This window comes from Odontesthes bonariensis, chromosome 10, assembly GCF_027942865.1.
Source record: "Odontesthes bonariensis isolate fOdoBon6 chromosome 10, fOdoBon6.hap1, whole genome shotgun sequence".
NCBI classification, from domain to species: domain Eukaryota; kingdom Metazoa; phylum Chordata; class Actinopteri; order Atheriniformes; family Atherinopsidae; genus Odontesthes; species Odontesthes bonariensis.
This window is the reverse complement of record NC_134515.1, coordinates 2,122,429-2,149,337: the sequence shown is the minus strand read 5'-3', so window position 1 is coordinate 2,149,337 and position 26,909 is coordinate 2,122,429. Positions and strand designations below refer to the sequence as shown.

At 44.2% G+C, this 26,909-nt stretch overlaps 1 protein-coding gene across 1 annotated transcript; it reads right to left on the bottom strand.

The window, feature by feature from the left end:
* Positions 1-184: 184 nt before the first annotated feature.
* On the bottom strand, positions 185-21,896 carry LOC142390469 (ADP-ribosylation factor-like protein 8A). Its single transcript, XM_075475916.1, has 7 exons — positions 21,457-21,896; positions 13,110-13,190; positions 12,455-12,528; positions 11,204-11,297; positions 10,774-10,841; positions 9,715-9,785; positions 185-2,773 (listed from the first exon to the last, which is right to left on the bottom strand). The coding sequence occupies exons 1-7, from the start codon at positions 21,577-21,579 to the stop codon at positions 2,721-2,723; spliced, it is 564 nt and encodes a 187-aa protein (XP_075332031.1). The 5' UTR covers positions 21,580-21,896; the 3' UTR covers positions 185-2,720.
* Between the last annotated feature and the right edge of the window lie 5,013 nt (positions 21,897-26,909).

Genomic DNA, 26,909 nt, shown 5'->3' with positions numbered 1-26,909 from the left:
CTTACTTACCGACTCTATTCTAAAAATGTAAAAACTTTTAATGGTTTAAAAGTAAAAGTCCTCTTTTTAGAATTTAAAAACATAAAAATTAGTTCTACATCTTTTTTTCCTTTAACTTTATTAAACTTCTAGATTAAAGTTTTAATTTGTTTTTCCATCATCTGCACAAAATGTTACAAGTTGGTCTGATTGAATTATTTTTAATTTCCAGCCACAAACTTCCACATTTACGATGCAGTTACACTTTTTATAAACAGGACGTGGACGAATAAAGAATTTATTTTTATAATAATTATTAAATCTTTTTCCCTCAAACTCGTCGTGAATCATGAAAACGGCACAAAAACCTTTAAAATCGGCTGATTTTAAATTAAAAATTTAATATGTGATTACAACACTTTGTTTAGTCCGACATGATGTAGACGCTGCATGAGATCACATGACACTCCCGGTCCAATCAGCAGACAGTTCAGAGCAGAAAACAACAATAAAAAATAATAATACAAAACAAATAAGAATAAAAAGCTTATTACAGAGATATGAACATAAACAATAACTTTTGTCCTTCTCCAGTTAAAGTACCGCTTCCTCATCGGGTTATGTCACAATAAGAAGATTATTAACATTATTCTCATTATTAATATCTTACAAAACCAAAATCAACAGTGCAATAAAAAGGTTGTTTAATCCCTCGCTCGGCAGCGAGGGGGCGGGGCTTGGCGACGGGGGAGGAGAACATCCAAAATCAAGAAAAGAGAGGAAGAAGAGAAGGAATACAGAAGAGGACGAGCAGGAAGGAGGAAGAGGAGATTCTCAGGATGATAAAAATGTGAAATGATGGAGGAAGAAACCATGGTAACGGTGGGAGGTTCCGGGGGAGAGGAGGATCATGGGAAAGCTTCAGAGAGCGCGTCCACGCAGCGGGCGCCGGCCGACCGTCTGATGATGCAACACGAGGACAGAAACTGAACCGGGTTCGGATCCTGGCGCCCGCTGCGTGGACAGATGCACCGATACCGCGAGTTCTGATACGGCCAGTTCTGATACGGCGAGTTCTGATACGGCCAGTTCTGATACGGCCAGTTCTGATACGGCCAGTTCTGATACGGCCAGTTCTGATACGGCCAGTTCTGATACGGCCAGTTCTGATACGGCCAGATCTGATACGGCCAGTTCTGATACGGCCAGTTCTGATACGGTGAGTTCTGATACGGCCAGTTCTGATACCGCCAGATCTGATACCGCCAGTTCTGATACGGCCAGTTCTGATACCGCCAGTTGTGCTGCGGCGCCACACGCCGACAGTCAGGAGTCTAACCGGCCAATCGCAGCGCCGATTAACTGCCGATTAACTGCCGATTAACCGCAGATTAAACTGCCGATTAACTGCAGATTAACTGCCGATTAACCGCAGATTAACCGCAGATTAACCGCAGATTAACCGCAGATTAACCGCAGATTAACTGCCGATTAACCGCAGATTAACTGCCGATTAACCGCAGATTAACCGCAGATTAACCGCTGATTAACCGCAGATTGACTGCCGATTAACCGCAGATTAACCGCAGATTAACTGCCGATTAACCACAGATTAACTGCCGAATAACCGCAGATTAACCGCAGATTAACCGCAGATTAACCGCCGATTAACCGCCGATTAACCGCCGATTAACCGCAGATTAACCGCTGATTAACCGCCGATTAACCGCCGATTAACCGCCGATTAACCGCCGATTAACCGCCGATTAACCGCAGATTAACCGCAGATTAACCGCAGATTAACCGCCGATTAACCGCAGATTAACTGCTGATTAACCGCCGATTAACCGCCGATTAACCGCCGATTAACCGCCGATTAACCGCCGATTAACTGCTGATTAACCGCAGATTAACCGCAGATTAACCGCCGATTAACCGCAGATTAACCGCCGATTAACCGCAGATTAACTGCCGATTAACCGCAGATTAACTGCAGATTAACCGCAGATTAACCGCAGATTAACTGCCGATTAACCGCAGATTAACCGCAGATTAACCGGCCAATCGCACCGCCGACTGCCTCCTGAATTTAGATCCGAGTCGATCCTAGGAGTTTCCTTCCCGGGACAGTAAAGCCCGGCTCCACCCGTGTTCCTCCACCTTTAACATATTGCACGAGTTTATTTCACAGGCTGAAAACAGCCGACTGGGAAGCTGCCGGAGGAACACGGGCGAACGGGAAGCTGCGGATCGCAGCCAATCGGATCGGACCAGCAGCGGACCAGCAGCGGACTGATGGAAGACGGCGAGCAGGCGATAGAGACCGTGTTTAAAAGTCTGGTCGGACTTCTGTAGGATGAAATCTCACCCGGGCCGCCGTGATTCACGGACGTTAAAAGGAGGATTTAAACTCCGCCCGAGGCGACGCTTCTTCCTCTGCGTGTCTTTGTAGTTCTGCTAAGGTGTAAATGATTAAAATCTGTAGTGAACCATCGTCCTCGGGTCAGAATTTAAACATCGTTCATGTTGTTGAACAGTTGGAGGTTAAATGTGCTGAAACCGGTTTGATCCGGTTTATAACAGGTTGGACCTGCTCGAGTGTCGGCCTTCAACACAGACTCAGAGGTATCAGTGCATCTACAGCGGGGGGGGGGGGGGTGTAACAATGGGAGGTCGGGGCAGGAGGAGAGGCTGGGGCGGGTTGGTGGGCTTGGCCTGTTCTGTGTGGGTCGCATCATTCCTCAAGAGCTCCTCTTGGTCTTGGAGTGTTGGATCAACCACTGGAGGGTGATGTCTGCGGAGAAACAGGAAGTGAGGTCAGAGAAACAGGAAGTGAGGTCAGAGAAACAGGAAGTGTATTCACAGGGAAACAGGAAGTGAGGTCAGAGAAACAGGAAGTGTATTCACAGGGAAACAGGAAGTGTGTTCACAGAGAAACTGACGAGTCACCGGCCTTCAGTGTGACTCAGCTAAAAGTTCATTCCCCTTTTCAACAGACCAGGTTCTGGTTCAGATCAGAGCCTGTGGGCCTTTGATTCTTCTTCTGGTGTTTTCAGAGGGACACAGATCGCAGCCATCATTTATTTTCATTGGCCTTAACCAGGGCTCACCAACATTAACCAGGGTTCCATTCACCAGCCGACCGAATGGAAACATGAATCAGGGTCAGACCCCCGAACAGATATGCTGGTTCTCAGATATGCTGGTTCTCAGATATGCTGGTTCTCAGTTATGCTGGTTCTCAGTTATAATGGTTTTCAGTTATGCTGGTTCTCAGATATGCTGGTTCTCAGTTATGCTGGTTCTCAGTTATGCTGGTTCTCAGATATGCTGATTCTCAGTTATGCTGGTTCTCAGTTATAATGGTTTTCAGTTATGCTGGTTCTCAGATATGCTGGTTCTCAGTTATGCTGGTTCTCAGTTATGCTGGTTCTCAGATATGCTGGTTCTCAGTTATGCTGGTTCTCAGATATGCTGGTTCTCAGTTATGCTGGTTCTCAGTTATAATGGTTCTCAGATATGCTGGTTCTCAGTTATAATGGTTCTCAGATATGCTGGTTCTCAGTTGTGCTGGTTCTCAGATATGCTGGTTCTCAGTTATAATGGTTTTCAGTTATGCTGGTTCTCAGATATGCTGGTTCTCAGTTATAATGGTTCTCAGATATGCTGGTTCTCAGTTATAATGGTTTTCAGTTATGCTGGTTCTCAGATATGCTGGTTCTCAGTTATAATGGTTCTCAGATATGCTGGTTCTCAGTTATAATGGTTCTCAGATATGCTGGTTCTCAGTTATAATGGTTTTCAGTTATGCTGGTTCTCAGATATGCTGGTTCTCAGTTATAATGGTTCTCAGATATGCTGGTTCTCAGATATGCTGGTTCTCAGATATGCTGGTTCTCAGATATGCTGGTTCTCAGTTATGCTGGTTCTCAGATATGCTGGTTCTCAGATATGCTGGTTCTCAGTTATGCTGGTTCTCAGTTATAATGGTTCTCAGATATGCTGGTTCTCAGTTATAATGGTTCTCAGATATGCTGGTTCTCAGTTGTGCTGGTTCTCAGATATGCTGGTTCTCAGTTATAATGGTTCTCAGTTATAATGGTTCTCAGATATGCTGGTTCTCAGATATGCTGGTTCTCAGTTATAATGGTTCTCAGTTATGCTGGTTCTCAGATATGCTGGTTCTCAGTTATGCTGGTTCTCAGTTATGCTGGTTCTCAGATATGCTGGTTCTCAGTTATAATGGTTCTCAGATATGCTGGTTCTCAGATATGCTGGTTCTCAGTTATGCTGGTTCTCAGATATGCTGGTTCTCAGTTATAATGGTTCTCAGATATGCTGGTTCTCAGATATGCTGGTTCTCAGTTATAATGGTTCTCAGTTATGCTGGTTCTCAGATATGCTGGTTCTCAGTTATAATGGTTCTCAGATATGCTGGTTCTCAGTTATGCTGGTTCTCAGATATGCTGATTCTCAGTTATGCTGGTTCTCAGTTATGCTGGTTCTCAGATATGCTGGTTCTCAGATATGCTGGTTCTCAGATATGCTGGTTCTCAGTTATAATGGTTCTCAGTTATGCTGGTTCTCAGATATGCTGGTTCTCAGTTATGCTGGTTCTCAGATATGCTGGTTCTCAGATATGCTGGTTCTCAGTTATGCTGGTTCTCAGTTATAATGGTTCTCAGATATGCTGGTTCTCAGTTATAATGGTTCTCAGATATGCTGGTTCTCAGTTGTGCTGGTTCTCAGATATGCTGGTTCTCAGTTATAATGGTTCTCAGATATGCTGGTTCTCAGTTATAATGGTTCTCAGATATGCTGGTTCTCAGTTGTGCTGGTTCTCAGATATGGTGGTTCTCAGTTATAATGGTTCTCAGTTATAATGGTTCTCAGATATGCTGGTTCTCAGTTATAATGGTTCTCAGATATGCTGGTTCTCAGTTGTGCTGGTTCTCAGATATGCTGGTTCTCAGTTATAATGGTTCTCAGATATGCTGGTTCTCAGTTATAATGGTTCTCAGATATGCTGGTTCTCAGTTGTGCTGGTTCTCAGTTATGCTGGTTCTCAGTTATAATGGTTCTCAGTTATAATGGTTCTCAGATATGCTGGTTCTCAGTTATAATGGTTCTCAGATATGCTGGTTCTCAGATATGCTGGTTCTCAGATATGCTGGTTCTCAGTTATAATGGTTCTCAGTTATAATGGTTCTCAGATATGCTGGTTCTCAGTTATAATGGTTCTCAGATATGCTGGTTCTCAGATATGCTGGTTCTCAGTTATAATGGTTCTCAGTTATGCTGGTTCTCAGTTATGCTGGTTCTCAGTTATGCTGGTTCTCAGTTATGCTGGTTCTCAGTTATGCTGGTTCTCAGATATGCTGGTTCTCAGTTATAATGGTTCTCAGATATGCTGGTTCTCAGATATGCTGGTTCTCAGTTATGCTGGTTCTCAGATATGCTGGTTCTCAGTTATAATGGTTCTCAGATATGCTGGTTCTCAGATATGCTGGTTCTCAGTTATAATGGTTCTCAGTTATGCTGGTTCTCAGATATGCTGGTTCTCAGTTATAATGGTTCTCAGATATGCTGGTTCTCAGATATGCTGGTTCTCAGTTATAATGGTTCTCAGTTATGCTGGTTCTCAGATATGCTGGTTCTCAGATATGCTGATTCTCAGTTATGCTGGTTCTCAGTTATGCTGGTTCTCAGATATGCTGGTTCTCAGTTATGCTGGTTCTCAGTTATGCTGGTTCTCAGATATGCTGGTTCTCAGTTATGCTGGTTCTCAGTTATGCTGGTTCTCAGATATGCTGGTTCTCAGTTATAATGGTTCTCAGATATGCTGGTTCTCAGTTATGCTGGTTCTCAGTTATGCTGGTTCTCAGTTATGCTGGTTCTCAGTTATGCTGGTTCTCAGATATGCTGGTTCTCAGTTATGCTGGTTCTCAGATATGCTGGTTCTCAGTTATGCTGGTTCTCAGTTATGCTGGTTCTCAGTTATGCTGGTTCTCAGATATGCTGGTTCTCAGTTATGCTGGTTCTCAGTTATGCTGGTTCTCAGATATGCTGGTTCTCAGTTATGCTGGTTCTCAGATATGCTGGTTCTCAGATATGCTGGTTCTCAGTTATGCTGGTTCTCAGTTATGCTGGTTCTCAGTTATGCTGGTTCTCAGTTATGCTGGTTCTCAGATATGCTGGTTCTCAGTTATGCTGGTTCTCAGTTATGCTGGTTCTCAGTTATGCTGGTTCTCAGATATGCTGGTTCTCAGTTATGCTGGTTCTCAGATATGCTGGTTCTCAGATATGCTGGTTCTCAGTTATAATGGTTCTCAGATATGCTGGTTCTCAGTTATGCTGGTTCTCAGTTATGCTGGTTCTCAGTTATGCTGGTTCTCAGATATGCTGGTTCTCAGATATGCTGGTTCTCAGTTATAATGGTTCTCAGATATGCTGGTTCTCAGTTATGCTGGTTCTCAGATATGCTGATTCTCAGTTATGCTGGTTCTCAGTTATGCTGGTTCTCAGATATGCTGGTTCTCAGTTATGCTGGTTCTCAGTTATGCTGGTTCTCAGATATGCTGGTTCTCAGTTATAATGGTTCTCAGATATGCTGGTTCTCAGATATGCTGGTTCTCAGTTATGCTGGTTCTCAGTTATGCTGGTTCTCAGATATTCTGGTTCTCAGATATGCTGGTTCTCAGTTATAATGGTTCTCAGTTATAATGGTTCTCAGATATGCTGGTTCTCAGTTATAATGGTTCTCAGATATGCTGGTTCTCAGTTATGCTGGTTCTCAGTTATGCTGGTTCTCAGATATGCTGGTTCTCAGTTATGCTGGTTCTCAGATATGCTGGTTCTCAGATATGCTGGTTCTCAGTTATGCTGGTTCTCAGATATGCTGGTTCTCAGTTATGCTGGTTCTCAGTTATGCTGGTTCTCAGTTATAATGGTTCTCAGATATGCTGGTTCTCAGTTATAATGGTTCTCAGATATGCTGGTTCTCAGTTATGCTGGTTCTCAGTTATGCTGGTTCTCAGATATGCTGGTTCTCAGTTATGCTGGTTCTCAGTTATGCTGGTTCTCAGTTATGCTGGTTCTCAGATATGCTGGTTCTCAGTTATGCTGGTTCTCAGTTATGCTGGTTCTCAGTTATGCTGGTTCTCAGATATGCTGGTTCTCAGTTATGCTGGTTCTCAGATATGCTGGTTCTCAGTTATGCTGGTTCCCAGATATGCTGGTTCTCAGTTATGCTGGTTCTCAGATATGGTGGTTCTCAGATATGCTGGTTCTCAGTTATAATGGTTCTCAGTTATAATGGTTCTCAGTTATGCTGGTTCTCAGTTATGCTGGTTCCCAGATATGCTGGTTCTCAGTTATAATGGTTCTCAGATATGCTGGTTCTCAGTTATAATGGTTCTCAGATATGCTGGTTCTCAGATATGCTGGTTCTCAGATATGCTGGTTCTCAGTTATAATGGTTCTCAGATATGCTGGTTCTCAGATATGCTGGTTCTCAGATATGCTGGTTCTCAGATATGCTGGTTCTCAGATATGCTGGTTCTCAGTTATAATGGTTCTCAGATATGCTGGTTCTCAGATATGCTGGTTCTCAGATATGCTGGTTCTCAGATATGCTGGTTCTCAGTTATAATGGTTCTCAGATATGCTGGTTCTCAGATATGCTGGTTCTCAGTTATGCTGGTTCTCAGATATGCTGGTTCTCAGATATGCTGGTTCTCAGATATGCTGGTTCTCAGATATGCTGGTTCTCAGATATGCTGGTTCTCAGATATAATGGTTCTCAGATATGCTGGTTCTCAGATATGCTGGTTCTCAGATATGCTGGTTCTCAGATATGCTGGTTCTCAGTTATAATGGTTCTCAGATATGCTGGTTCTCAGTTATAATGGTTCTCAGATATGCTGGTTCTCAGATATGCTGGTTCTCAGATATGCTGGTTCTCAGATATGCTGGTTCTCAGATATGCTGGTCATGCTGATTCAAAGAGATCAGATGAAGATAAAAAGACTTCCGTTTTCTCTTCACGCCAATCAACAGCGTGACCGAAGTAAACCGAGCTGTGTTAGAAATTATGAAACCTGACACCGAGTTACTGTTTGAACCCACTGCAGACATGTTGTCCTCCACGCTCATTTCCAGCTGCTCAGAGGAGGGACATGAAGCCCGTGCACACCACACAAAGCTCTGATAGGCTTAGAGAGCTGTCAATCACAAGTTAAGAACCCTGTTTTTTACACCTTTAAACTTATAGGAGAGTCTGTGGGAATCATTTTGGATTGATATGGGACTATCAGGAGGCTTTATAGGTACCGTGAGGTCATCGTCTGGTATAATGCTTTGAATCATCAACGGTGTCACATGACCGCCGCTTTAACACAGCCGCTGAGTCAGCAGCAGAGTCAGCAAAGGTCCAAAGTTACCCTCAGAGCTGAGTCAGGTCAGCTGGAGTACTTCCACTGCCTCTGATCTGAGGCTTCTTCAGAATGACTGAAGCTCTGAGGATGCCCTGAGCTGAAGGACTGAGAAGCTACATAAAGATCCAAAGCAAACCGACTGAATGTGTTCTTCTCAAACATTCAACACCAAGGAATAAATTCACTAATTATTCTGAATGAATCCACCAATGAAACACACATTAAGTTCTTCTTCTGCTGGTTCATCTGTAGGAAACAATGGCTGAGTTCGAAACCACATACTGATCGATCAGACAGAATGCAGAGCGTTTACCCACAATGCATTTGGCTCCTGCCCGAGCCGAAATCAGCCGGCCTGAAGCTGATTTCCCTTAAAGCTATGGTAGGTAATCCTAAAGAGCTAGCAAGAGAGCTAGCAAGATTCGAAAGTGTCCCCTCCTCTAAGCTCCACCCCCCCCTCCCCATTCCGTCAGTGCTTCATCCAAAGCCGGTAGAACCGCATGCGCACATGGAGCAGGGAGCCGGCAGAGGGGGGCGTAGGCAGAAAGCAGAGGCATCTGATTGGTTTTTTGTAGGCGACCAATCCGAGATCAGCGGGACGCTGATCTCGGATTGGTCAGCTTTTTCTCAGTCCTGCAGCTGCCACAGAGGTCTGATTATTTTCGTCCCTTTTTCTAAATACATCTTGTATAGATTTCTCCCAGGATAGACGGACCATTTCACCCAGTATTACAAAATGTGTTTCTGAACAGGATTACCTACCATGTCTTTAAGCTCTAAACTCTGTAAACTTTAGCAACATTTGAAACATTTTCAGGCGAGAAAGTAGTCGTTTAGATCCCCAACGTGTTGAAAACCTGACAAAATACCGGCTGTTTACCATTTTGTTAAAATACCCGTTGCCTTTTATCATAGGGAAAGCCATTACCATACAATTGGTGCTTTTGTTTTGAAAACAGGAAGTGAACCTACCCTCGTTGTAGCTAGCTTGAAACTGCCGTTTTGACAGGAAATGACGATCGGCGACGTCACGTTACGTTGCATCTTGGGTAGTTTGAGTATGAGTAGTAACCTCATGATGCATACCCAACATTTAGGAGAATCTAGTATGCATCCGGGAACTTCTGCTTACTCAAACTCGCATACTTACTCAGAAAGTTAGAATGAGTAGTAGGAGAAGTAGGAAAAGTATGCGGTTTGGAACACAGCCAGTGAAGCAGCAGGAGTTGGGTTGTCCCAGCATATGGAGGTAAAGTAAACTATCTCTTCTTCTTCTTCTCTGTGTGTGTGTCAGACGTACCGATGTTGTCTTTCTCCTTGCAGGAGATGGAGTAGCAGCAGATCTCTCGGTCCTGGATGGCCGACAGGTTCCTGATGACAAACACGGCAAACACGAGGTGAATGAAGACCTCCAGCAAAGTGCTCCCGGGCTGCTTCAGAGCCAGAAGCTAACTTAGAACTAGGTGTTTCTGTTTCAACCACCCTAAAAATGGTTTAGAACCGGTTCTTTTCTGGTCCAGCTGATTAATATGATTCATTACGTAGGCTCACGTGAATCGTTACCGTAGGCTAACATGAATCGTTACAGTAGGCTCACGTGAATCGTTACAGTAGCTTAATATGATTCATTACCGTAGGCTAACGTGAATCGTTAACGTAGGCTAACGTGAATCGTTAACGTAGGCTCACGTGAATCGTTACAGTAGCTTAATATGATTCATTACCGTAGGCTAACGTGAATCGTTACCGTAGGCTAACGTGAATCGTTAACGTAGGCTAACGTGAATCGTTACAGTAGCTTAATATGATTCATTACCGTAGGCTAACGTGAATCATTACCGTAGGCTAACGTGAATCGTTAACGTAGGCTAACGTGAATCGTTACCGTAGATTAATATGAATCGTTACCGTTGGCTCACGTGAATCGTTACAGTAGCTTAATATGATTCATTACCGTAGGCTAACGTGAATCGTTACCGTAGGCTAACGTGAATCGTTAACGTAGGCTAACGTGAATCATTACAGTAGCTTAATATGATTCATTACCGTAGGCTAACGTGAATCATTACCGTAGGCTAACGTGAATCGTTAACGTAGGCTAACGTGAATCGTTACCGTAGATTAATATGAATCGTTACCATAGGCTAACGTGAATCGTTACCATAGGCTAACGTGAATCGTTACAGTAGCCTAATGTGAATCGTTACCGTAGGCTAACGTGAATCGTTACCGTAGGCTAACATGAATCATTACAGTAGGCTAATATGAATCGTTACAGTAGATTAACAGCACCTTAAACCTGTCTGAGTACCAGCACCAGAAACCCCCCCCCCCCAGGTGTGTGTTGGTGTGGACTCACATCCTCTCTATGAGCTCCTTCTCATCCAGAGCGCCCTGCAGGTCCCTCTTATTCCCCAGAACCAGAACCTGTGGACACAGAGTTCAGACGTCAGCTCTGTTTCCCTTTCACTCGGTTCTGGTTCTGTTCTGGATCACAGTTTAGCAACAATATAACAACAAATATAAGAGTTCTGTCTGGTTGATTCTGTCAGGTCGGTTCTGTCAGGCTGGTTCTCGTTCTATTCTGGATTACAGTTTAGCAACAATATAACAACAAATATAAGAGTTCTGTCAGGTCGGTTCTGTCTGGTTGGTTCTGTCAGGTCGGTTCTGTCAGGCTGGTTCTCGTTCTATTCTGGATTACAGTTTAGCAACAATATAACAACAAATATAAAGAGTTCTGTCGGGTCGGTTCCGTTAGGTCGGTTCTGTCGGGTCGGTGCTCTTACAGGAATCCCCTGCAGCTGCGGTTTGTCCAGCAGGTTGTGCAGCTCGTTCTTGGAGGCTTCGATCTTCTCTGGATCTGCTGCGTCCACCATGTAGCTGCAGGGAGGAGACGGTTAGTTCAGGAGCTCTGATCAGAGATCAATAACTGTGATCAGAGATCAATAACTGTGATCAGAGCTCAATAACTGCGATCAGAGATAAATAACTGCGGCTCAGAGATCAATAACTGTGATCAGAGATCAATAACTGCGGCTCAGAGATCAATAACTGTGATCAGAGATCAATAACTGCGGATCAGAGATCAATAACTGTGATCAGAGATCAATAACTGCGATCAGAAATCAATAACTGATCAGAGATCAATAACTGCGGCTCAGAGATCAATAACTGCGGATCAGAGATCAATAACTGCGGCTCAGAGATCAATAACTGTGGATCAGAGATCAATAACTGCGGATCAGAGATCAATAACTCGGATCAGAGATCAATAACTGTGATCAGAGATCAATAACTGCGGCTCAGAGATCAATAACTGCGATCAGAGATCAATAACTGTGATCAGAGATCAATAACTGCGGATCAGAGATCAATAACTGCGATCAGAGATCAATAACTGCGATCAGAGATCAATAACTGCGATCAGAGATCAATAACTGCGGCTCAGAGATCAATAACTGTGGCTCAGAGATCAATAACTGCGATCAGAGATCAATAACTGTGATCAGAGATCAATAACTGCGGATCAGAGATCAATAACTGTGATCAGAGATCAATAACTGCGATCAGAGATCAATAACTGCGGCTCAGAGATCAATAACTGTGATCAGAGATCAATAACTGCGATCAGAGATCAATAACTGCGGCTCAGAGATCAATAACTGTGATCAGAGATCAATAACTGCGGATCAGAGATCAATAACTGTGATCAGAGATCAATAACTGTGATCAGAGATCAATAACTGCGGCTCAGAGATCAATAACTGCGGCTCAGAGATCAATAACTGCGATCAGAGATCAATAACTGCGGCTCAGAGATCAATAACTGCGATCAGAGATCAATAACTGCGGCTCAGAGATCAATAACTGTGATCAGAGATCAATAACTGTGATCAGAGATCAATAACTGTGATCAGAGATCAATAACTGCGGCTCAGAGATCAATAACTGCGGCTCAGAGATCAATAACTGCGGCTCAGAGATCAATAACTGCGGCTCAGAGATCAATAACTGCGGCTCAGGACGGCAGAACTTACACGATGGCGCTGACTCCTCGACAGTAACGCTCCCACATGCTCCTGAAGCGAGGCTGACCACCGATGTCCCACAGCTGAAATAAAGGAGCATTCTGTATTTATTAAGCCGTTTCATAATATCAGAACATCTGTTCCTCAGGTGTTAAAACTCAGTAAATCCAACAGTGAGAAACTAAGTGAACCCCTGATCCCTGAGGCCCGCAGAGTCTGAGATGTAGCTCTTGGGTTTCTGACATTGGGGTGACCTTTAACCTTTAACATGCTGACTGAGGCCTGCAGAGTCTGAGATGTAGCTCTTTGGGTTTCTGACCTTGGGGTGACCTTTAACCTTTAACATGCTAACTGAGGCCTGCAGAGTCTGAGATGTAGCTCTTGGGTTTCTGACCTTGGGGTGACCTTTAACCTTTAACATGCTGATTGAGGCCCGCAGAGTCTGAGATGTAGCTCTTGGGTTTCTGACCTTGGGGTGACCTTTAACCTTTAACATGCTAACTGAGGCCCGCAGAGTCTGAGATGTAGCTCTTGGGTTTCTGACCTTGGGGTGATGTCATCATGTTAGGTTGGATTTACTGAGTTTTGGGACCAGAAGGTCGACTTTCTTTGTCATTTCTTTGTGACGGATGAAGAATTTGAAAGAAGGAATGGAACTACAGACCTTGATGGTGACGTTGCCTTTTGTGATCTTCCTCATGTTGAATCCCACCGTAGGAATCATGTCTTCACTGAACTGGCCGGACTGAAACACAGAGAAACACAAACATCAGTGGTCCGGGCTGATATAAACTCGGGCTGGGCGAGTTATTATCGCGTTAACTTGTTAATTATTTAACACCGATAAATATTTTATGGCGCATTAATGCAGGTTTTATTATTGTAAAAGTCTGCTGAATGCATCACATTCACACAGTTACAGCAAACACCCCGAAGCATGGAGGAATAAAATAAAGATAAACTAGCAGCTAACATCACCGCTACATGTGTGAAGCTCACGGAGCTAACCGGCGCTACTTCCTGTTTTACTGGTTACAACATAAAAGCACGTATTTCAAAATAAATTTTTTTTTAAAGGAAAGGAAATGAAATGAAAAGGAAGGAAAGGAGAACCAAAGTCATCTGTAAACTCTGCCAAGTTGAATTGTCTTCTCAGCGTAGTAGTTCCAGTCTAAAATATCACTTAAAGGCAAAACACACAACTGATAGCAGCAAGTCATTCAAGGAAACAGACAGTGGAGCGAGGCTTCTACATAAAAACTACAGAAAGATGCTGATGTTAAAAGTGTGTTTGCACAACAAATGTTATGGCACTTTCATTCATATGGCAGCACATTTAAAATAAATGCTAAATGCTAAAAGCTATACGCTACTTTTGGATTCATTTTTGGATTCTGCGTACAAATGCGATTAATCGTGATTAATCAGGGAAATCACGTGATTAATTTAAGATTCGAAATTTTAGTTAGCAGGGCTGCAGTCGTCCCTACAGACTCTTAAGACAGCCGACAGACGCGCCTGTTACGCTGTTTGCTGCTCGGTCTGCACAGCAGGCAGTGATACGAAGGGAGAGAAAATAGGGCCAAGAGATTGTGAGGTCTGACTTTTTCCTGGAGAACCATTTTGTGATGCAAATGTATTACTCTGTTGAACGCATATTGTTCTGAGAAGCAAAAGGCTTTATTTTTTAAACCCCAGCCAACTAGCCGGACTACCTTCATCAACACCAAAACGAGGCTGGAACTCTGCTCACAGGACGCAGCAGGGGGTAAGAAGATGTTCAGAAATGATGTTGCTGATATGGGATGTTACACAGCTTCATGTCAAAAGAGGCGAACTATCCCTTTAAAGAGGCGAACTATCCCTTTAAAGAGGAGAACTGTCCCTTTAAAGAGGCGAACTGTCCCTTTAATACGCCACTTGGAAAAGAAGCACCTAGGTTTGTTTAGCAGATATAAGGAGGACGCCGGCGCTAAGAGGAGGGAGGCAGCAGAGTAACCACAACAACCCTCCACCGTGGCTGCTGTGTTCCACATCAACACCACCACTAGGCCAGGCCAGTTTATCTGCGCAGCACAACTCAACTACAGGGCGATTCAAAGTGCTTTACAGAGACATTAAAACAGTAGAAATACAAAGCACGATTTAAATTTTAAACAAAAAGAAAGAAAGAAGAACAATAGATAAAATCAGGAGTTAAAATGTGATTAAGTTTTGAGCTTTATCCAAACGCAGCTGAAAATAGGTGCACCTTAAACACACTGAGTGTTTCAGCTGATCTGAGGCTTTCTGGGAGTTTGTTCCAGACATGTGGAGCATAGAAGCTGAATGCAGCTCCTCCATGTCTGGTTCTGACTCTGGGAACTGATGGAAGACCGGATCCAGATGAGCTGAGGGGTCTGGAAGGTTCATACTGGGTCAGGAGGTCCCTGATGCATTCTGGTCCTGGACCTTTCAGAGCTTTATAGAGCAGCATCAGAACTTTAAAGTCTATCCTCTGATGGACAGGCAGCCGGTGTAAAGACCTCAGAGCTGGACTGATGGGGTCCAGCTCTCTGGTCTCAGTGAGGACTCGAGCAGCAGAGTTCTGAATGAGCTGCAGTTTTTAGGTCGACCTGTAAAGATGCTGTTACAGTCATCAAGCCGACTGAAGATGGATGCATAGACCAGTTTCTCCAGGTCCTGCTGAGACATCAGACCCTTTAACCTTGGATATATTCTTAAGGTGATAGTAGGCCGACTTTGTTACTGCCTTAATGTGTTTTTCCAAGTTTAGGTCTGAGTCCATCACTTCACCCAGAGTTCTGGCCTGGTTGGTAGTTTCTGAGTGTATAGATGGAAGTTCTGTGGTGACCTGTGATCGTTTCTCTTCGGCTCCAAAGACGATTACCTCAGTTTTGTTTTTGTTTAGCCGGAGAAAGGAAAATAATGGCGTTCATGGCACTGGACGAGCAGCCGTTTAGCGTAGTACAGGATAAAGGCTTCGTAAATCTGAGGAAACACCTGAGTCCACGGTACAAATGACCAAGAAGGCGGTACTTTTCTGCCAGAGTGGTTTGAGAGCGTTTCAAGCCATAAACACAAACTGTGTCAGTGTTGGAAATAAATCTGCTCAGGAGGCACTGCTGAAACTCTCACTCTATTTCTTATTTGTGGTGTTTTATTCTTGAAAAGGGGGGTTATGATATGTTATTGTGGTTTTAATTGCAGTTTTATAAGCAAAATGTTGTCTGGGAGAAGGGTACTCAAGCCAAACAAATATAGTGTCTATTATATGATTAGAATTATTTCTTAGATAGAAAATCGGTATCGGAAAAAAACGGTTTTGGCAGGTCAGACCTCCTTAAAATCCGGAACTCGGTGCATCTCTAATAATCTCTAATATAAACACGTATGTGGAGCCGTTAGAGGCGGGTCTGAGTCTCAGCTCAGAGCTGAAACCACAGCAGCTAAATCAGGAGGGGGGGGGGGGGGGTCATCCAGGAGACAGGAAGTCATGTGCTTCACATGCGCAGCTTTTTAACTCGAGCAGAGCCGTCAGAGAGTTAAACGTCAGTCAGAAGGAAAAGAGTTTGAGCCGAATAAAGAGGAAACTCCTCCGAGTTTCAGTCCCCGACACCGAAGGATGGTTTGCTGGAGAAAAGAAAAGAAAAGAAAAGAAAGGCCTCCGATTCGTTCCAAAGATTTATACAGAGATTCTGGCTCAGTCAGACTCTGAAAGTGTCATCTGTGGCCATGAACTCCAGGACTGGGCCTCCGTCTGCTCCGTCTGCTCCGTCTTATTTAAGCTGACGGAGCCGTTAGATTCCCCTCAGGAGGAGGAGGAGCCCTGCTGTTTGACAGCTTTAACTCCCCCCGGCCGGCGGGCCGTAGTTCCTGTTTCAGAGACAGGAAGTGAACCCGCAGAGCATCATGTGACACCGTCTGCCGCAGGAGGCGCTGGATTGGTCGCTTTTAGGAACCAAAAGAGGCTTAAAAGTGGGTAAAAGTGAGGTGTGCCACAGGGTTTCCTTCAGGGCTGCCTGGGTCCCAGGACCACGAGGCATTTCCCCATCATCCCGTCCCCGGTTCTGATATCTTTCACACTCTCTGTGGCCGCGCTCACAGGAAGCTTCAGGAGGAAACCCAAAGTTCAGCTGCAGATTTCAGCTGAATCCATGACATCTGCCACAAAGAGGAACGTGTTTCAGAGCCAGAGGTGACCTCAGGTCTTCAGCTTTGGTTCCACCCGGGCCGAGCAGCGAGGCTTTCAGATCATTAGCCGCAATCGGACAGAGCAGTTCTAAAAACGCCGTTCTCAGAACGGTCCTCCTGGAATTCGGTTCTAATAACTGTCCTTCTCCAGGGGAACTGTTTCAGTTTGCATTAAAAAAAAAAAAACAGACAATAATAAGAATTATATGTTATTCAACATCAAGAAAAAGTAAATAAGATTCAATTTAAAGCTTAAAAAAGGAATATAAGACGTAATCTAATGACTAATTATGGAACAATTAATATAAATAAACTGATTAAACTGCTTTATGCCAGCAGAAATTAATAATCTAGAAGTTCTTTGTGGGTTTCAGACTGGAATTAAGATTTGTTCCCATTTCTTTAGCTGCATGTGTGAAAAACAGCAAAGATAACACAGTGTGACAGACAGAAAACAGGATTTCTGCAGCAACAAGGTGATGAGGTCACGATGGAGGAAATATATTCCAAACATCCGGTGATACTGTGAAAGGGGCTCACAGCGATCTTTCCCTCGCCCTCAACAGGTACTTTTAATGCCTAAACCTAACCAGGTGGTTTGGGTTCTTGAACCAGAAGAACAGAACAACAGCAGCCTCTTTTGTTCCTGTTTACTTCCTAAATTCAGTGTTTTTGATGTGTAAGAAGTTACTTCTGGTTGTGTTTACCTCTTTAGGCGTCAACCACTTCAGTCTCTATGTTCTCAGTGAGATTAGGGACGGGAATGGGTGCATTTTTATTGATTCTTCACCGAGTTTTTCATAAGAAAACAATAATGTTTAGATGAATGTTGGTCAGATGCCGAAGAGTCTGAATTCCACTTAATTTTTACGAGGAAACTGGACAAGTGGAGGACAGAAGAAGAAGTGTCAGGCCTAAAGAACTATCTGCAGCAGATGAACAGGATCTGAAAGTGATGTCCTTAAGAAAGAGGAAAACATCCAGCAAAGACCTGACACAGGAGCTGAGAGATGCATCTGGACCTTCAGCTGATCCATCTGCTGTTGGCCCAAGCCTCATCAGAAATGGGCTCCATGGAAGGGTGGCTGTCAAGAAGCCAGCTGTTACCATGGAAACATCTGCAGATACTCACTTTAAAGCTGCTCAGAACTGAACTAACTCTGGTTCTGACTCAGATTCTGGGTTTATGTTCATGTTGGAACATGTTTCAGTGAATCTCTGCAGCTGTTACCATGGAAACATCTGCAGATATTCACTTTAAAGCTGCTCAGAACTGAACTAACTCTGGTTCTGACTCAGATTCTGGGTTTATGTTCATGTTGGAACATGTTTCAGTGAATCTCTGCAGCTGTTACCATGGAAACATCTGCAGATATTCACTTTAAAGCTGCTCAGAACTGAACTAACTCTGGTTCTGCCTCAGATTCTGGGTTTATGTTCATGTTGGAACATGTTTCAGTGAATCAGCTGCAGCTGTTACCATGGAAACATCTGCAGATATTCACTTTAAAGCTGCTCAGAACTGAACTAACTCTGGTTCTGCCTCAGATTCTGGGTTTATGTTCATGTTGGAACATGTTTCAGTGACTCTCTGCAGCTGTTACCATGGAAACATCTGCAGATATTCACTTTAAAGCTGCTCAGAACTGAACTAACTCTGGTTCTGCCTCAGATTCTGGGTTTATGTTCATGTTGGAACATGTTTCAGTGAATCTCTGCAGCTGTTACCATGGAAACATCTGCAGATATTCACTTTAAAGCTGCTCAGAACTGAACTAACTCTGGTTCTGCCTCAGATTCTGGGTTTATGTTCATGTTGGAACATGTTTCAGTGAATCTCTGCAGCTGTTACCATGGAAACATCTGCAGATATTCACTTTAAAGCTGCTCAGAACTGAACTAACTCTGGTTCTGCCTCAGATTCTGGGTTTATGTTCGTGTTGGAACATGTTTCAGTGAATCTCTGCAGCTGTTACCATGGAAACATCTGCAGATATTCACTTTAAAGCTGCTCAGAACTGAACTAACTCAGCTTCTGCCTCAGATTCTGGGTTTATGTTCATGTTGGAACATGTTTCAGTGAATCTCTGCAGCTGTTACCATGGAAACATCTGCAGATATTCACTTTAAAGCTGCTCAGAACTGAACTAACTCTGGTTCTGCCTCAGATTCTGGGTTTATGTTCATGTTTGAAGATGATTCACTGGAACTGTTCCTGAAGACTCTTTAAAGAAAGGACAGAAAGGACAGAAAGGACAGAAAGCTGGTCTCAGAGGGTTCAGGCTGTGCTGGAGAACTGTTCCTGAGGACCAACTGGGAACATTTCCTTTGCTGCCTCATAAAAAAACACGTTGGGCAGCTTCAGACTTTAGTTTGCTGCTTTAAAGTGTTTCAAACCTTCAGCTCGTCCAAACCAACGGACATTTTAACTTTGGGACGAACACATTTCCTGCAGATGCTACTCTGCACATCCCTAATAAATCAATAAGCTGCTCTGTAAACTCAGCAGAAATGTCAGCAGCTCAGATTTGATGAGGAAACCACAGCAAAGTAACTCATTTATGACATTAGGAGCAGTGTTGGGAGTAACGGCGTTTAAGTATAACGGCGTTATTTTTCCAGAAACTGAGCAATCTAATTAATTACTTTCCCCATCGTTACAACGCCGTTATCGTTCCTGAGAATATAAAGTGGCGCGTTACTACACTTTGGTTGTAGGCTTTCGGCTACACATCAGCTGCATGCTGCCTGGAGAGAGCGGGGGTGGGGATGATGACACCGTTGCAAATGTGATGATGATTGGCTGGGTGTCTCACTGCACGCGCTAAACACACACAAGACAGCGGCGACGAGCCAGGGAAGTTCACAGGTAGCGTTCTCTAACTGGAATTACTGGCACTACTTCTCACCCGTGGCGATAAAAGGCAGGAATGTGTATGTAACATGCACGCTATGCCCAGGGAAAAAAACTTTATCCACGTCTGCCTCAAGTAACTCAAATCTAATGAAGCACCTTACATCAACCCATGCGAATATGAAGCACTTGTTGCTTCTGCAGCTGCTAACCCAACCCCAAGCCCAAAGGCAGCTAGCTAACCCAACCCCAAGCCCAAATGCAGCTAGCTAACCCAACCCCAAGCCCAAAGGCAGCTAGCTAACCCAACCCCAAGCCCAAAGGCAGCTAGCTAACCCAACCCCAAGCCCAAAGGCAGCTGCTAACCCAACCCCAAGCCCAAAGGCAGCTAGCTAACCCAACCCCAGGCCCAAAGGCAGCTAGCTAACCCAACCCCAGGCCCAAAGGCAGCTAGCTAACCCAACCCCAAGCCCAAATGCAGCTAGCTAACCCAACCCCAAGCCCAAAGGCAGCTAGCTAACCCAACCCCAAGCGCAAAGGCAGCTAGCTAACCCAACCCCAAAGGCAGCTAGCTAACCCAACCCCAAGCCCAAATGCAGCTAGCTAACCCAACCCCAAGCCCAAATGCAGCTAGCTAACCCAACCCCAAGCCCAAATGCAGCTAGCTAACCCAACCCCAAGCCCAAAGGCAGCTAGCTAACCCAACCCCAAGCCCAAATGCAGCTAGCTAACCCAAGCCCAGGCCCAAAGGCAGCTAGCTAACCCAACCCGAAGCCCAAAGGCAGCTAGCTAACCCAACCCCAAGCCCAAAGGCAGCTGCTAACCCAACCCCAAGCCCAAATGCAGCTAGCTAACCCTACCCCAAGCCCAAATGCAGCTAGCTAACCCAACCCCAAGCCCAAATGCAGCTAGCTAACCCAACCCCAAGCCCAAATGCAGCTAGCTAACCCAACCCCAAGCCCAAATGCAGCTAGCTAACCCAACCCCAAGCCCAAAGGCAGCTAGCTAACCCAACCCCAAGCCCAAAGGCAGCTAGCTAACCCAACCCCAAGCCCAAATGCAGCTAGCTAACCCAACCCCAAGCCCAAAGGCAGCTAGCTAACCCAACCCCAAGCCCAAATGCAGCTAGCTAACCCAAGCCCAGGCCCAAAGGCAGCTAGCTAACCCAACCCGAAGCCCAAAGGCAGCTAGCCTGAGCCCCAGCGAAGGAGATGGAGCAACTCGAAAACAAACAACACTCCATTTTACGGGTCACAATTTATTTATTAATTTATTTCTATGCATCATATGGCAGGCTGCAATATATTGAGTTCAAATAAATACTGAATGTTCTAAATTACTGTACTTAGTGTTTTTATATCTTCTATATAGGGAGTATAGGGAAATATTCACCGAGTCTGGTAATTTTTTATTTTTTTTTCCTTTAGCACAAATTTCTTGTGTTTACCTTGAATGAATTCAATCAGTTAATATAAACATATTTGATGTTAAAGATGTTATAGAACGTAAAAAATAACACCAGTTACTTTGCTGAGTAACTAATTACTTTTACAATGTGGTAACTGAGTTACTAACTCAATTACTTTTTGGGAGCAGTAACTAGTAAAAGTAACTTGACCAACACCGATTAGGAGGATGTCAGGGGGTGGTGGGGGGGGGGGGACCCACATGTCCCAGCCCTGACAGCAGCCCGGAACCGCCGCCGGGTCTGATTAACAGCCTGAAAACCCGCGGATACAAATGTGGCATCAGCTGACACCCCGCCTCCAGATGTTTACCCCGGCTCAGCATCTGTCTGCGGCCGGGAGCTGATCGATCAGAAGCGGATTGACTCATCGGTGCTGACCTCACCGCTGCAGGACAACAATGGAAGCTGCCAGCTGCTAGCTGACAGATGCTAACTGCTAGCTGCCAGCTGCTAACTGACAGCTGGCCTTAGCGGCTACATTAGCCCCGGACTCACCGCTATCACGTTGACGAAGGTGGTCTTCCCCGAATACTGCAGCCCCACCAGGGTCAGCTCCATCTCCTCCTTCCAGAACAGCGCCTTGAACCAATCCAGCAGTTTGTTGATTAACGCTATCATCTCTCCCCCGTCTGATGCTAATGCTAACGCTAGCTGCGGACTGTTTCTGCAACGGCTGGGTGGCTATGCTAGCGAGCTAGCTGGCTGGCTAACGCCCCAACGGTCCTGTTTTTATGGCCGCTGACAGTCGCTATGACAACCGCGGACGGTGACGGAAGGGACCGAGGACACCAACGGCTTCCCGGGAACAGAAGACGGGCTTCAGTGAATGGATGTTTCCAGGATAGTTTGGCTCGCTGAGTGTTTTTGGGCTTTCTCTGATGTGTTTACTAGCTACGCCTTTTCCTCCCAGCGCCGTCCGCACACAAACGACACGTCAGTCCACATCCGGTAAGACCTTTCAGAATAAAACGCCACCTCCGAAAATAAATCTGTCGAAACACACGACACAAGAAGGCCTGCCTCGGCTTTATTATATTACAGTTATAAACAGAAACTTACAAAAGAATAAGACACTTTCCGACGAAACAAGTCATTAAAAAAAATCTTGTTTTCAGATTTTAAAACAGTTTGTTGGGGTACTTCCGGTTTGGGTGGGGTTGATGAACACAGCAGAGGAGTGCAAAGAGAAGAGGAAGCAGATAGCTCTGAGTTTCTGAGACACTGCCCCCTGCTGGCCACCGTGTCATTAAATCAAACCCCTGATCCTGGACTTTATTGATTACCGGTGTAATGCTTTCTTATGATAGTTTTCTTGCTCATTTTGCACTAATATATGGTGGCCGACACGTGCAAACGGAAGTTCGCCAGGCCACTAGGGGGTCTCGACCTGTGGGATAGGGGATCGACTATGGGAGATCTACCATATTAATGAAAGAGAAGAAAGTCAAAAGGTACATTGTCATTTATGTCTTTTTTAAACACTTGGCCGTAATCTTTTACCTTATTATAGCGACATAACTCCGCTGCTCTTCTATAATAAAGTAAAATATTACGGCCAAGTGTTTAAAAAAGACATAAATGACAACGTACCTTTTGACTTTCTTCTCTTTCATTAATATGGTAGATCTCCCATAGTCGATCCCCCATCCCACAGGTCGAGACCGCCTAGTGGCCTGGCAAACTTCCGTTGTGTTTTGATGTTTGCAGCGTTTCTCTCTTGCATGTGTTTTGGGGTTTGCAGCGTTTCTCTCTTGCATGTGTTTTGATGTTTGCAGCGTTTCTCTCTTGCATGTGTTTTGATGTTTGCAGCGTTTCTCTCTTGCATGTGTTTTGGGGTTTGCAGCGTTTCTCTCTTGCATGTGTTTTGATGTTTGCAGCGTTTCTCTCTTGCATGTGTTTTGATGTTTGCAGCGTTTCTCTCTTGCATGTGTTTTGATGTTTGCAGCGTTTCTCTCTTGCATGTGTTTTGGGGTTTGCAGCGTTTCTCTCTTGCATGTGTTTTGATGTTTGCAGCGTTTCTCTCTTGCATGTGTTTTGATGTTTGCAGCGTTTCTCTCTTGCATGTGTTTTGATGTTTGCAGCGTTTCTCTCTTGCATGTGTTTTGGGGTTTGCAGCGTTTCTCTCTTGCATGTGTTTTGATGTTTGCAGCGTTTCTCTCTTGCATGTGTTTTGATGTTTGCAGCGTTTCTCTCTTGCATGTGTTTTGGGGTTTGCAGCGTTTCTCTCTTGCATGTGTTTTGATGTTTGCAGCGTTTCTCTCTTGCATGTGTTTTGATGTTTGCAGCGTTTCTCTCTTGCATGTGTTTTGATGTTTGCAGCGTTTCTCTCTTGCATGTGTTTTGGGGTTTGCAGCGTTTCTCTCTTGCATGTGTTTTGGGGTTTGCAGCGTTTCTCTCTTGCATGTGTTTTGGGGTTTGCAGCGTTTCTCTCTTGCATGTGTTTTGGGGTTTGCAGCATTTCTCTCTTGCATGTGTTTTGGGGTTTGCAGCGTTTCTCTCTTGCATGTGTTTTGATGTTTGCAGCGTTTCTCTCTTGCATGTGTTTTGATGTTTGCAGCGTTTCTCTCTTGCATGTGTTTTGGGGTTTGCAGCGTTTCTCTCTTGCATATGTTTTGATGTTTGCAGCGTTTCTCTTTTGCATGTGTTTTGATGTTTGCAGCGTTTCTCTCTTGCATGTGTTTTGGGGTTTGCAGCGTTTCTCTTTTGCATGTGTTTTGGGGTTTGCAGCGTTTCTCTCTTGCATGTGTTTTGGGGTTTGCAGCGTTTCTCTCTTGCATGTGTTTTGATGTTTGCAGCGTTTCTCTCTTGCATGTGTTTTGGGGTTTGCAGCGTTTCTCTCTTGCATGTGTTTTGGGGTTTGCAGCATTTCTCTCTTGCATGTGTTTTGGGGTTTGCAGCGTTTCTCTCTTGCATGTGTTTTGGGGTTTGCAGCGTTTCTCTCTTGCATGTGTTTTTGGGTTTGCAGCGTTTCTCTTTTGCATGTGTTTTGATGTTTGCAGCGTTTCTCTCTTGCATGTGTTTTGGGGTTTGCAGCGTTTCTCTTTTGCATGTGTTTTGATGTTTGCAGCGTTTCTCTCTTGCATGTGTTTTGGGGTTTGCAGCGTTTCTCTCTTGCATGTGTTTTGGGGTTTGCAGCGTTTCTCTCTTGCATGTGTTTTGATGTTTGCAGCGTTTCTCTCTTGCATGTGTTTTGGGGTTTGCAGCGTTTCTCTCTTGCATGTGTTTTGATGTTTGCAGCGTTTCTCTCTTGCATGTGTTTTGATGTTTGCAGCGTTTCTCTCTTGCATGTGTTTTGGGGTTTGCAGCGTTTCTCTTTTGCATGTGTTTTGATGTTTGCAGCGTTTCTCTCTTGCATGTGTTTTGGGGTTTGCAGCGTTTCTCTTTTGCATGTGTTTTGATGTTTGCAGTGTTTCTCTCTTGCATGTGTTTTGGGGTTTGCAGCGTTTCTCTCTTGCATGTGTTTTGGGGTTTGCAGCGTTTCTCTCTTGCATGTGTTTTGGGGTTTGCAGCGTTTCTCTCTTGCATGTGTTTTGGGGTTTGCAGCGTTTCTCTCTTGCATGTGTTTTGGGGTTTGCAGCGTTTCTCTCTTGCATGTGTTTTGGGGTTTGCAGCGTTTCTCTCTTGCATGTGTTTTGATGTTTGCAGCGTTTCTCTCTTGCATGTGTTTTGGGGTTTGCAGCGTTTCTCTCTTGCATGTGTTTTGGGGTTTGCAGCGTTTCTCTCTTGCATGTGTTTTGATGTTTGCAGCGTTTCTCTCTTGCATGTGTTTTGGGGTTTGCAGCGTTTCTCTCTTGCATGTGTTTTGATGTTTGCAGCGTTTCTCTCTTGCATGTGTTTTGATGTTTGCAGCGTTTCTCTCTTGCATGTGTTTTGGGGTTTGCAGCGTTTCTCTCTTGCATATGTTTTGATGTTTGCAGCGTTTCTCTTTTGCATGTGTTTTGATGTTTGCAGCGTTTCTCTCTTGCATGTGTTTTGGGGTTTGCAGCGTTTCTCTTTTGCATGTGTTTTGATGTTTGCAGCGTTTCTCTCTTGCATGTGTTTTGGGGTTTGCAGCGTTTCTCTCTTGCATGTGTTTTGATGTTTGCAGCGTTTCTCTCTTGCATGTGTTTTGGGGTTTGCAGCGTTTCTCTCTTGCATGTGTTTTGGGGTTTGCAGCATTTCTCTCTTGCGTGTGTTTTGGGGTTTGCAGCGTTTCTCTCTTGCATGTGTTTTGATGTTTGCAGCGTTTCTCTCTTGCATGTGTTTTGATGTTTGCAGCGTTTCTCTCTTGCATGTGTTTTGGGGTTTGCAGCGTTTCTCTTTTGCATGTGTTTTGATGTTTGCAGCGTTTCTCTCTTGCATGTGTTTTGATGTTTGCAGCGTTTCTCTCTTGCATGTGTTTTGGGGTTTGCAGCGTTTCTCTCTTGCATGTGTTTTGGGGTTTGCAGCGTTTCTCTTTTGCATGTGTTTTGATGTTTGCAGCGTTTCTCTCTTGCATGTGTTTTGGGGTTTGCAGCGTTTCTCTTTTGCATGTGTTTTGATGTTTGCAGCGTTTCTCTCTTGCATGTGTTTTGGGGTTTGCAGCGTTTCTCTCTTGCATGTGTTTTGGGGTTTGCAGCGTTTCTCTCTTGCATGTGTTTTGGGGTTTGCAGCGTTTCTCTCTTGCATGTGTTTTGGGGTTTGCAGCGTTTCTCTCTTGCATGTGTTTTGGGGTTTGCAGCGTTTCTCTCTTGCATGTGTTTTGATGTTTGCAGCGTTTCTCTCTTGCATGTGTTTTGGGGTTTGCAGCGTTTCTCTCTTGCATGTGTTTTGATGTTTGCAGCGTTTCTCTCTTGCATGTGTTTTGGGGTTTGCAGCGTTTCTCTCTTGCATGTGTTTTGGGGTTTGCAGCGTTTCTCTCTTGCATGTGTTTTGATGTTTGCAGCGTTTCTCTCTTGCATGTGTTTTGGGGTTTGCAGCGTTTCTCTTTTGCATGTGTTTTGATGTTTGCAGCGTTTCTCTCTTGCATGTGTTTTGGGGTTTGCAGCGTTTCTCTCTTGCATGTGTTTTGGGGTTTGCAGCGTTTCTCTCTTGCATGTGTTTTGGGGTTTGCAGCGTTTCTCTCTTGCATGTGTTTTGGGGTTTGCAGCGTTTCTCTTTTGCATGTGTTTTGATGTTTGCAGCGTTTCTCTCTTGCATGTGTTTTGGGGTTTACAGCGTTTCTCTTTTGCATGTGTTTTGATGTTTGCAGCGTTTCTCTCTTGCATGTGTTTTGATGTTTGCAGCGTTTCTCTCTTGCATGTGTTTTGGGGTTTGCAGCGTTTCTCTTTTGCATGTGTTTTGATGTTTGCAGCGTTTCTCTCTTGCACGTGTTTTGGGGTTTGCAGCGTTTCTCTCTTGCATGTGTTTTGGGGTTTGCAGCGTTTCTCTCTTGCATGTGTTTTGATGTTTGCAGCGTTTCTCTCTTGTATGTGTTTTGGGGTTTGCAGCGTTTCTCTCTTGCATGTGTTTTGGGGTTTGCAGCGCGTGTGCTCCGATCATTTTTGTGATTGCCGCATTTTTCTCTTGCAGCGTTTTACTGTTGGATTTGTTTCGCCGTTTCCAGCGCGTTTGCACGTGTCGGCCACCGTACTAATAACATTTGCACAAATATCATCATAGTACAATACAAGGTAAATTATCCATATTGGTTCAGTCTGCTCAGTTAAATTTATTTTTACATTTATTGTTAGATGTACAAATCTGTTTTTTTTTAGTTTACTGATGTTTATTATTATTATTATTATTACTATTATTATTATTTACCCTACTCTTCATACTGTAGATTTGTATATAGCTAATGTTTATTCACTATTTTTATTCTATTCTATTTGCTTGTTTTTACTTTAATTGTTTACTTATCTTTTATACTGTATGCTGCTGCAACACAATAATTTCCCAAATTGGGATGAATAAAGTATTTATCTATCTATCTATCTATCTATCTATCT